At 34.9% G+C, this 13,111-nt stretch overlaps 1 protein-coding gene across 1 annotated transcript in view; it reads right to left on the reverse strand.

The window, feature by feature from the left end:
• HMGCLL1 (3-hydroxy-3-methylglutaryl-CoA lyase like 1) overlaps nt 1-13,111 on the reverse strand; it is a 145,215-nt gene that overhangs the window by 56,229 nt on the left and 75,875 nt on the right. Inside the window, 2 exon segments of the mRNA XM_063632830.1 lie at nt 8,713-8,901; nt 12,533-12,596. Coding sequence (XP_063488900.1) covers nt 8,713-8,901; nt 12,533-12,596 — 253 coding nt within the window.

Raw genomic sequence — 13,111 nt, forward strand, 5'->3', positions numbered from 1 at the left:
AACCTCTATCATATGATTCTTCCACCTTATCTCCCCCCTTGTCAGTTTGGGCTGCTATAACAAAGTACCATAAGCAGGGTGGTTTATAAATAATAAGAGATTTATTTCTCACAGTTCTAGCAGTTCTAGAAGCTGAGACGTCCAAGATAAAAGTGCTGGCAGACTCGGTATCTGGTGAGGGCTGTTTTTAGCTTTGTAGATGGTGCCTGGCATCTTCTTTCCTCCTACCATGTCTTCGCATGGCAGAAGTGGCAAATAAATTCCCTTGGGCCTCTTTTATGAGGGAGCTAATTCTATTCATGAAGGAAGTCCTAATCACCTCCAAGAGGCCTCACCTCTTAAGAACATCACACTGGTGATTTAGGTTTCAACATAAACATTTTGGAAACACAAAGATTCAGACCATAGCACCCCTCATCATTTTTCACCAGGAGCAACACTATTGCAACAGTGTTCTCTTTAGTCTCCGGGTCTCTGGTCTTCAGACCTTTTGTACTTTATTTTACAATTTATGTGCCTTTTATTTGTTTTTATTACTTAATTGCCGTGGTCAATCTAGCAAAAAGTTTGTCAATTTTGTTGATCTTGTTTGTTTGTTTTTATATATACTTTAAGTTCTGGGATACATGTGCAGAAAGTGCAGTTTTGTTACATAGGTATACATGTGCCATGATGGTTTGCTGCACCTATCAACCCGTCACCTACATTAGGTATTTCTCCTAAAGTTATCCCTCCCCTAACCCCGTACCCCTTGACAGGCCCTGGTGTGTGATGTTCCCCTCCCTGTGTCCATGTGTTCTCATTGTTCAACTCCTACTTATGAGTGAGAACATGTGGTGTTTGGTTTTCTGATCGTGTGATAGTTTGCTGAGAATGATGGTTTCCAGCTTCATCCATGTCCCTGCAAAGGACATGAATTCATGCTTTTTTATGGCTGCATAGAATTCCACGGTGTATATGTGACACATTTTCTTAATCCAGTCTATAATTGATCTTTACAGTACCCAGGATGACAGTCCATCTCCTAAATAAAATTTAGATTAAGTTCTCTAACGCAAAGTGTTAATCAAATGATCCCTGATTAAAAACCTCCAGTAGCTGTCCACTGTTTTCAGTATAAAAAAAAATAAAATAAAGACAAAAACAAGAAATACCTCACCCCAGGTTTGCTTCCAAGTATCTCCCCTGGGTTATTATGACACTTTAAGTTTGTCTCTGCTCCTACTGGAAACTCTCCAAGGTCAGTAATCTGAGCTTACTCTTGTATGCATCCTTCCTAATACTAGACCACTTCACTCTTTGAATTAGATATATGCATACATACATACACACACACATGCAAACATACACCCGTATATAAAGTAAATAAACTGTTAAGCAGAATAGAAAATTTTTCAATACAATGTATGAAAATAAAATGCATAATGTAATTTTGGGCTAGGAGGACAGAGGGTACTATGATTTTTACATTTCTTGGGAAATGTGTTAAAAGTTCCATTAGAAAAAGACACAATTTTTATAAAATAGTATTACTTAACCTGAAAAGTCTTTAGTAGAAGTATGTAGCCATACATGATTCTTACAGTTAATCATATTTATACCGACTTTTTTAAAAGTTAAGTCAGTGCAACAAATTTAGAATGTGGATAAATACAACTTCCTGATTACGCAATTTGACATGATTTTCACATTTAATTTGATAGATTAAAAAATTATTGAGGAAAAGGATGGTGCTTCATCATGCTTTTTTAAATTAACCAGTTTGCCTAACAGCAGAGAGACTGTCACACAGAAGATAACCAATAAACCTTTGTTTGGTTAAATTAGTATTTTTAAATAATTCATAAAATAATTCTAAATGGTCATAATTGATAGAAATAATTTATGTTGTATATTATGCTCTCTATTGAAGAGAGATTTATAAGTAAATGGAAAAAAAAAACCTTTGTCACTTCTAGAAGAGGGTTCCAACTGTTTGACTGAAGATTATTAAATTCTCCACATCCTCCATTCCATTGGCTTTCATTCTTTAACCTAACCTTCACTGATACTATTAAATAAGTCTGGTATTCTAAACTGAGTGGTAATTTTATAAGAATGAGCCACAGTGATCTAACAATATATATTACTTCTATTTAGTCTAAACCCTGAGTTAGAAATATTTTGGCAATATATGAGAAAGTTGTTCAACTAAAAAGCTAAGAGATTCCTGAATTTGGGCTACTGGAGTTATCAGTGCTTCTAATTGTGTGTTTTGGGGGTGGTGTGTCTAAGGGCTGGGCATATAACCATTAACTGGTTATGTTACATTAAGCTAAAAAAGAGTCATGTGATAATAGTTTATGTTCAATGCAACACTGGCCAGTTCAAACCAATGTTCCAAAGGAAAATTCTGTGTTACATTATATTCAGGGGCAAGAATGTATGTGCATAAAATTTCCTTGTAAATATGAACTTTCAAGTGAGAAAAAATTGAAAATAAACATGAAAAGAAATTTAAAAATAAAAAGCTTAATGTGTTTTATGCAAATACCATGGCATAACAAGAAAATTTCCAAATTAAGGCCATATGTGTTAAGAAGTATGTGACAAGTATTTGGTTAAAAACAAGATATTGAAAACAAGATTATTAAGATGAGACATTTACAGAATGGGTAAGAGTTGATCAAAAAGGTAATGAGTTTTGAAATTTCCATCTCTTATGCCAAGGGAAGAATCATTTCATTTTCTGGCCTTTATTCTTACTATACTATAAAAGCCAAATTTAAGTCCCCAAAAGAAGAAAGATTAGACTGAGAAGAAACTAATAGTATTAACAGATTTCTTTTCTTGAAGGAGATAACAGCAAGAAAAAATCATTTTAAAATTAAGAATGTTTATTTTTAAAAGGTAAAAATTAACCACAATGAGTTGTACTGATTTTAAACTTGCATTATTATGTCTGAAGGAAATAAAATAACAGCTGAAACCTAGGATTAATGTCATATGAGGTGCAATTAGTGATAAAAACAAAGAAACATCCATATCTTTAATTTTTGGAATTACTATAATCACACTAATTTAATCAAAATTGCCAAGAAAAGCAAACAAAATATTTTGATTAACTATATTTGTTTTGAATCTAAGAAATTTTCATGAACAGGGTATGGGCATATACTTTGATTTATCTTCTAGTGTAACAGAATTCTTTTGCATATGAGGAAATGCAATTATCCCAATATCGTAGTCTGTAGATAATGGAAAAGTCAGTGAAAAAATTGAAGTACCCATTAGGAGGACACTGGAGAATTTCAAGAAAATGAAGCAGAAAACCATAACACTTGGCCCCATGGAAAGTGAAAAGCTACCAGCCATATTCTCCGTCCTGTAATCTCTCAGTTTCATGAGCCTCGACTTTACTTCTCTGTGTGTATCTGCACTCGAAGACTCTGCCTATGACCTTCTCAGCCTCTGGATCCCAAAAAAGATGTTCTAACTATCAGATATGTGTTAAAAGAGTTTCCCTGGTCCAGTGAGCTGTGACTTGTGAGAATGGAGATTACAATGTATGTTATTCTCTGCGCCTACCCTTTTATCCTAGAGTGTCAACCAACATAAATTAATGGTGCTGATGTAAGTGTGGAAACAATGATTTACAAAAAACAAAAACAACAAACAAAAAACTGTTAAACTGTGATTAAAAAGAAAAGCAACAAACAAAAAACCCGTCTACTGATGAATCCAGTGTTCATTCTTTTTTACTTTTCTGACTCAGGAAACACTTGACAATCAATTTTTCTACTTGCCCATTTGATCAGCATGGATGAAGTGCTGCGGGAGTGGGAGGGTGGGTTTAGACATGTTTGCTTTCTTCGTAAGCTTGAAGTTTGTGATCTAAGTATAGTCTGTTGCATGAAGATTAACCACTTTCATTTTTAGCTTATTACAGTAGAATCAGAACTTTTATATGTGTTATTTGTAAATGTTGATTAAATGAATGTCAGTTTAAAATTTCCTGTAGCTCAAAAACAGCTTTTTCCAACTATGCATTATACCTGTGGATATCTAGAAATACATGAAGATTATATTATCCTTAAAGACAAAAACTAATTGATCACCTATTGCCAAAATCAGAGAGATGCTTATATTAATAAAAAGATGTTGGAGATGAACTGAAGGAAATAAAAGTATTAGAATGTATACCCATTTTTTTAACACTGATATAAACAATCCAGCCACTTGTAAAAAGCATATATAAAGGCACTTTGTTCATCTTTGTTCATTCAGACTTCTGTGGCTCAGGACCCTAGGTTACACACACTTGAAAATTCAACAGTCCAACCACATGTATTGTTATCAGGGCATCATTCTAGAAATTCTGTATCTCATCTCAGTTTTGCACAACTCGGGGAAGTAGACATCATTACATCCACTCTTACAAATATAGAACTGAGAAACAAACAGGTTTATCTGGCTAGTAATGGGAATTTAAAAAATTTCTTCTTGAGAAACTCAAAACTAAATTACATGAAGAAAGATTTGCTATTTGGTAGCTTTTAAAAATGGTTTATTAAGCGGCACACCAACCTGGCACATGTGTACATATGTAAGTAACCTGCATGTTGTGCACATGTACCCTAAAACTTAAAGTATAATAATAAAAAAAGAGTCAATCTGAAAACTGAAAGCTTTTCATGTAAAAATTAGGTAAATATTTGGTCTTTCTAAAAGAGAATAGTAAACATATGAAAAACATTATGAGAAAAGGCACATTAAGATGTATTAAGCTGAAGAGAAAAAAGGGAACATAGTACTTCAGAAGAAGAAATGTAAATATTGCCTGTTCTTTGTCTTTATGCTACCAATCAATGTGTAGCTGTTATTTCAGTACTGGATCTCATTTGTTTCCTCATTTCAGTGGAGAAAAATAGAGGCTGAGAAATTAACTAGATTAAACAATTTGTTAACTGGCCTTTTACTTAGGTACTTGGCAGAAGGGTGAAGCTAAATTTTTACATTAAAAATTAAGATAAGTATATTGGGCCACATCCGTTTCTTCCGTTACTAAAATGCTGTATGTTTTGTCACCTCATTTTCTTGCTCTTTTGGTTTTGAGGGATTATAAATATCCCACACTGGGATCGACATGCTCAGAATAATTTCTCTATATTAAATAATACGATAATTATTCTTGAATTCCATACAACCATCTCCGGTCCCATTAATCATATATTTAAGTAATAAAAAAAAACAATAAAACCCAGGAACCCAAGAAAGATCCCTCAGATCCCTCTACTACACTATTAGTGTGTGCTTTCCAGACAGTGGGGGATGTTCCGTTTATAACTTTCATTTGTTTCCTATCATTGTGGCCAAGTTTCCACTTACTACATGTCTCCTTGCCTTAATATTAACTTCCAGTCTGAAGCACTGTAAACTGTTTCTCCACCCCTAAATTAAAGCAAATGATAGCTAGTCCACATCCACCACCAATCTTACTAGAAGCCACTTCAAAGATTCCACTTTTTAAAAATGAAGTATGGCCTCTGCTTCCTGAAGCCAAGGTTGGCCTTGTTCATAATGCAGTTAGATTTTCTCTGATTCTCCTTCTATTCAAACACTGACAGTTTTCTTCAATATATTTTCTTCTTCTCCTCTAAAGTTAAACCTGCTTATTGTGTTTTTGTTGTTGTTGGAAGAGGAGTGAGAAGAGAGCATTGGTGAACACCTCACTCAGCGCCACTCAGGACCAGTCCACATGTGTGTTTGCTGTGACATTCCAGTACCACATGTGGCTGTCTTTCATAAACATAAAAGTTTCAAAACATTTGAATACTGTCTCAGTTACATACAGTTTCAAGAAAGCAGTTGTGTATGTATCTTTCTTAGGATGTCAATGCGTTATCAAACTCTACGCCAGCTGATGACGGAAAAGACAGAAAGCTCTACATCTCTGCTTTTTAAACATTTTCTCAGTCACTCATTTATAGTAGCTTCTCTGGCCTCATATCATGTTGCTTATTACACAAGCCACTTTTACTCTCTTATTCATGTATTTACACTGTGGCTATAAAATAAGCTCTGGGGCAATGTAACACAGAGTATACTATTGCTTTCCTAGCCCCCTTCCCTCCCTTCTGCCCCAGCGTCCCAGGCACACAACAGAGCTTCTGCACATGGTAGAAAAACAGAAAACACAGATCCTCAGATCCTGACAATTAGACAGACATTCTACTATCACAGGAGCCACTGAGGGGTATAGTATCAATCTCTCCCCTCACACACACACACACACACACACCCACAGAAACACACAGATCTCAAATAGTTTAGCGTAAGCTGAAAATATGTTCCTTAAAAAATATATTTATATATTATAGGTTAACATATAAAATACCTTACAATATATACATAATATGTACATATAATGTATATATAATATGTATACGTTAATACTGTATATTTTATAAGAATATTCTTCTGGCACCTGCAGTGCTACTAACCCATAAGTATTTGAAAATAACTCATCTGCTTAGGTCTTTCCAGTTCTGCAGGTATGTGAACTTGAACCCTAAATCCACAAAACGTTGTGTAGTATAAAGAGATACATCCTATTTCTCCTCTACTCGTAGCTGAGGCCATGAGACGTGAATATGCTTGCTCTCTCCCTTTATGGGATGGATCTTTTGCTGATTCACCTTTTGACTGGGGTTGTGGTCTTTTGGGGAGTCCTGTCATTACATATGTTCTCATTCATGTTCCTCATCTTGCTTGGGCCCAAGGTTGTTTCCTGTCCCCTGTATGGCTGTTATAAGATGGAAAAATGGCCCAGAATTTCAGTCCGAATCTCTCAGAAAATAGAGACAATGCAATTCAACCAATTTAGCAAATTTTATAAACCTTAATTTATCTAAATACATTAGTCTTCTTTTAATTACTAGGACATAATCCTCTGCTTCCCAAGGACTTTTGCTCAAACGATGTTTCATCAGCTTAAAACATTCTTTTCACACACGTGCACACACACACCACAACACATACACACCATTTTAGGATTAGTTCCTTCTCTTTTTTTTTTTTTTTTTGAGAAGGAGTCTCGCTCTGTCGCCCAGGCAGGAGTGCAGTGGCTCACTGCAAGCTCCGCCTCTTGGGTTCACGCAGTTCTCCTGCCTCAGCCTCCCAAGTAGCTGGGACTACAGGCGCCCGCCACCACGCCCACCTATTTTTTTTGTATTTTTTTAGTAGAGACAGGGTTTCACCATGTTAGCCAGGATGGTCTCGATTTCCTGACCTCGTCGTGATCTGCCCACTTCAGCCTCCCAAAGTGCTGGGATTACAGGCTTGAGCCACTGCACCTGGCCCCTTCTCATTCTTTAGATATGATTTCAACAATTACTTCTTCAGATAGGCCTTCCTTAACCATTAAAACCGCATTGGAGTATTAGCAATGTTTTGTTACTTGGGCATTTTCAAGAGGCAGACATAGTCCAGAAGCAGAAGTTTGGGGTCCCAGATCTTGTTCTACAGCCCTTTATCCTGAAGACCTAAACTGTCATTCATTCTATAATAAATATGCTACACAAATAAATGATTACTCAAAGTGTTAAAATATAGAAGATATATTCATACAGAGAAATGAGAAAGAGAGAGAAACAGCCCTTCAGAAACAACTTCCAGTTGCAGCTGAACACAGGATCCTGAAGTGCTGCCTAGTTTTCTATTGTTTCAGAAACTAGAATACCTAAGGAAGGAAAATTGCAAAAATTCCCACGCCCCAAAGACCATGGAATAACATTTTCTCTTTTCTCTGATTCAATAGAACGTTCTTTGCTTGCTTCCAGAGGATAAATAAGGATTTGTACACATATGTTACAAAGTCAATACAAGCCCTTGTGGAACTTGATCTTCCCATTGTTTTTTAACTTCTGCCAACAACTGTATACTTTAGGACTGCGATACTAAGTTTACATATTGGTTTTCAGCCTCCAACCAGAAAGCTTTTATATAGTCTTATCTCTGGATGTCAAAATCTTGGATTCTGAGAATATCAAACAAATCATTTTTAGCTGCATTTAAGAAACTGACATTAATTTTAAAATAATACTCTTTTAATGCTACTTATAGCAATTCTTTCAAATGAATACATTTAAAATAACACAGAATGTAATAAGCAATTCATAATCTTCCAACTTTCTAGATCTCTTCACTTTATCATATAATGGAATATAGTTGATTAAAAGACAAAAGTTCTGTCAAAAGTAAGCTTGCCAACCCCAGGAAAACATTTTAAGCAAAATATATTTCAGCACCATATCTTCCCATCATAGAGCATGAAATCACCAAAGAAAGCATTAGTTTCAGGATTTTGGTAGTCTACTATTTTTGTGTTTTGCACTGCTCAAAATGCCCTCATATTTCAGTCTATTAAATGTTACGGTTGATAGAATATGGGAAGAGAAACAAGCAGACATAACTCTGCTAAGATTAATAGTTTTCAAAAGAACAGATTACAGATTTTATCAAATCAAACTAACAGTAATAAGAGATCTTCATTGCTCTAAAAAAATGTGAAATTGACAAATATTTCCCAAGTGCCTGCCATGTGCAGACACTGGTTAAAATTAGATTCATAATATTTTATAAAAATTGTAACAATACAGCTCTCAGTATGTTTATATTACAGATAAAGATGAACACCCTATGCACACACAACACACAAAGAGTACAAAATACCTGAAGGGCCGTAAGGATATTTGCTAAGGCTTGTCCGTATGTGTCATGACAGTGAACAGCAAGAGCACCTGGTGGGACTTCTTTCATCACACTTTCCAACATTCTTTTCATACTTCCTGGAGTTCCCACTCCAGTTGTGTCTCCTAGAGAGATCTCATAACAACCCATGCCGTACAATCTCTTAGACACCTGTTGATAAAGGTGAAGTGCTAGTAAAATAATGGAAATGAAGAGACTCAAACCCTCTTGTGCCACAACTAACATCATCTAAAGGTAAAAATTACAACTGAGACCAGCAATGTCCATGAAAAATATATAATGTATTTTCTGGTCCTTTTTCTTTGCTTCTGATATTCTAAACATTATGTAAGACTTTGAGATTATTGCAGTTATCTTTTTCTAATATTCAAGTTTGCCTTAGAGTCATATCTGCCTATCTTTTTATCCAGCTGTTTGTTCTGCTATGAAATTATAATCTACAGTGTCAGTTATGGGAGGTGTATGTTTCTCAACACTATAATCAAACCAAAGCATTACAGATCTACTTTGGAAGTAGTATTTCTCAAGCTATTAGTTTAGGGGTCAAAACAGTAATAAGAGATCTTCATTGCCCTAAAAAATGTGAAATTTACAAATATTTCACTATATATATATATACAGCTGACCCTTAAACTACACAAGTTTGAACTCTATGGATCCACTTGTACGTGAATTTTTTTAAAATAACTATATTAATTTTTTTAGGAGATTTTCAACAATTTGAAAAAACTTGCAGACAAATCCCATAGCATAGCAATGCCAAAAAAAGAAAAAGGTATGTCATGAATATATAAAATATATGTTAATACTAATCTATTTTTCTCATTTACTATGAAATAATACAAATGTATTTTAAAAGGTTAAAATTTATCAAAACTCAGCACACAGACTGTAGATAGTGCCATTCTCATTCAAGAGAAATGTGCATGTAATGATTCAGTACTAAATCATAACTGCATAAAATTAATTATAGTACATACTGTACTATTGTAATAATTTTGTAGCCACCTTCTGTTGCTATTCCAGTGAGCTCCAGTGAGGGTATCCACTTAAAATCCTGGTGATGCTAATCATCTCTGTATGAACAGTTCATATTTCCAGTAAATTGCATATCACAGCACAAAGTGATTTCTTGCAGTTCTGATGTGTTTTTCATTATGTTTAGTGCAATACCATAAACCTTAAATAACACCAGTGAACTCATAGGAAGTGCAACTAGTGACGCTGGAAGTGCTCCCAAGAAGCAGAAAAAAGTCACGGCATAAGAGAAAGCTGAATTGCTCAATATGCACCATAGATTGAGGTCTCCAGCTACATTTGCCCACCATTTCAAGATAACGAAATCAAAATATGTGTTAATTGGTGGGTTACATTATCTAAAAGGCTCCCACTCAACAGTAAGCTATTAGTAGTTAAGTTTTGGGAGCAAAAGTTATACTTAGATTTTTGACTGTGTATGTGGAGTGTGGTGTCCCTAACCTCCAAATTGTTCATGGATCAACTATATTAAGTTCAGCTCTTTCATTAAGTAGCTTTGCAACTGGTAGAGTCATTTAATATTTCTGGCCTAATTTATCTGGCTCATAAATATATATACTTTAAGGTAAATTGCAAAATCTCTTCAAGCTGAATAACGTTACTTTCAAAGAGCAATATGGATGCATAAAGGCAGCATGGTATTTTGACAAAGACATGGGTTCTGGAATCAGAGAGGTCTGAATTTCAATCTCAGCTCCCACTTATCCTACTCATGTGACACTGGGCAGAAGATTAGCCTATTTAAGCCTCAGTCCCTAATCTGTAGAATACAGACAACAAAACACCTTCTTTTAGCATATTTTCTAAGCCTTGGTTACTTTGTTCTTAAAAAAAAAAAAAGATAAAAACAATTTTAATGAAGATGTTTTTGGTTGTAAAAGTGAAATGAGAATGTATAAAAGCCATTTGACACACAATCTGGCACATGATACTGATTTGCTCATTCATTTAATACGTATTTCTTCAATACCTATTTTATGGCAGGTGCTGTGCTAGGTCCCGGGATATAATGGGGAAATGAATATTGACATGGCTTATGTTATTACAGATCCTGAAGTCAAGTGAGGATAGATCTTAGTCAACCCTACTGAGGAATAAATAAATACTAGCTAAAATAAGAATTTTCAAACAAAGAAACAGGATTCTAAGAGCATGTAGCAAAGGAAATTGACCTGGATCTGTCACATAGGACCTATGTGACCACTTGAAATAAAGTAAGCTTTATTATAAAGTGCTTACTAACTCGTTGAAGAGGGTGAGAAGGAAGGATCTGAGAAGAATGTTCTAGGAAGAATATCAAATGCAAATGTTAATGGCTTCCAGGCAGCTGACATATAAAATGCAAAGAACATTCCAGGTAGGGAAAAAGCTAAATGCAAAGGACAGTGTAATGAGAAAGCAAAAACTGAGGAGGGAGACAATGAGGGGAACGACCAGAGGCCTGAACAGAGTAATCACAGTTTGAAGTAGTAATTTCAGAGAGAAGAGAGCGAGTTAAGCACAAAATGTATTAGAATCACACAAAAGGCCCCTTTAAAGTTTCTGGTCCTGAGTTATTCCTGTTTCATGACTCTGCAGTAGCACCTTAGGCATTCAGGTACAGAAATGGAGATCCTCACCCAAGGTGTGTGTGGTTCATTCCTATGTGGCGCACAGCAAAAGCAAGAAAGCAAGTGTGCTGGTAAGCAAAGGTGCATCCAGGTTTTGTTGGGCCAGCCTGAAGTTATGCCCTTTGGAGGTATTCTTTAAAAAAATATATACAATTGGAATGCAAATTAATGACAGAGCCTTGGAAGGGTCCCATGCAAGTGAAAAACCTAAAAAATCTGAATTGTGTTATTTTAGTATATGTGCCTCTGTGTGCAAGGGTCTTGTGTAAATAATAGATAAAAGGATATGTTTCATTTGAAAAATCTGCAGTAGATTCCAAAAGTTCAAATGAAAGCACAAAAGAGGAACAGCTTTAGCTAAACTGAAAGTTTATCCTGCCTAAATTTGGATTTTCTTATAAGGCCATCTTCACTGCTTTGGTGCCAAATTTTTCAAAAGTTACTAAATTTGTCAAAATTAACCTTAAAACAGGTCTACATTAATATACTTTATATGCAAATAAATTTCTGAGACAATCTAATATAATCTCAAAGACAGTGCATTTTGTATTCATTGGTATAAATAAGTAATAAAGGACAGGAAGAAAATTAACTTCAGTAATCAAGGCCTTAATGACTATAATCTATTGCTGTAAAATTGTTCTGGAATAACAGCAACTTAATCACAGCAGTAAGATCTACAGGATCACAAAAGGACAAAAACACAAAAATAGTGTATACTCTGATATAATGTGCCAAAGTATGCAGGAGAAAAACAGGGATGCTGCCTCAGCGACCAAGGCAAAGTTGAAGTGTTTCTCCAAAAACTGCCCTGACATTCTGATGGAGATGGGACAGGCCACTAACTATGCTATAGCCACAAAAAAACAAAATAGATATTTTTATTCCTTCCACCTTTGAGCACCCAAATTATAGGACTCAACTGTCCCTTAACGTTGAAAAGTTATAGCCAATGTACAGGACTTCACTGTTAAAATGAAACTATTAGTTAAGTGATCAAATAGGTCTTCAGGGTTCGTCTCTTAATCTATGGCTTCATGCTATGCAGATTCAATAAATATTAAGAAAGCCCACTTTTAAAAATAATATATATCATGTTACCATAAACCAAAAAAGCTGGAGATGTAGCTTACTTCTGTCACTTTTTGCGGTGTAATACTTCCTTCATATGGACAGCCCAGAGCACAAGACACATACCTAGATTAAAAATAGAGCCTTATAAATATGCGTATGGTAAATAAGCCATTTCCATTTTATAAAAATTAAGAATTAGCTGAAACTGCATCAAGAAAATTTATTTTGCACTATTACTTTATTATTATTTTATCATTAGACCAAACCAAATAAAGTTTGAAGCATTTTCAATCAGCTCACATTTTTATCTTTCTATAATAATTACAATTTGATACGTGTTTTTGTGACAGATGTGGATAAATAGTAAGTGATTATCTGGTAAAGTTATTCATACCATAGCAACATATTAACATTCAAAGCAGAAAATACCAGTGAAATATATGGTTTTATTTAAATAATTACATACACTCAACTGTTAAATATCTGGGTCTTTGGAAACATACAAGGAGACCATGTAGGAAACTAACTGAATTTTTCCTCTTACTCCCATCTGGATATTTTGGCCTCATTTAGATACAGTCATTAATCATCCAAAGGTCTTGGAACTGGGCATAGCCTCAGAGTTCATTTTTTCTCTC

This window comes from Symphalangus syndactylus, chromosome 23 (assembly GCF_028878055.3).
Source record: "Symphalangus syndactylus isolate Jambi chromosome 23, NHGRI_mSymSyn1-v2.1_pri, whole genome shotgun sequence".
NCBI lineage: Eukaryota > Metazoa > Chordata > Mammalia > Primates > Hylobatidae > Symphalangus > Symphalangus syndactylus.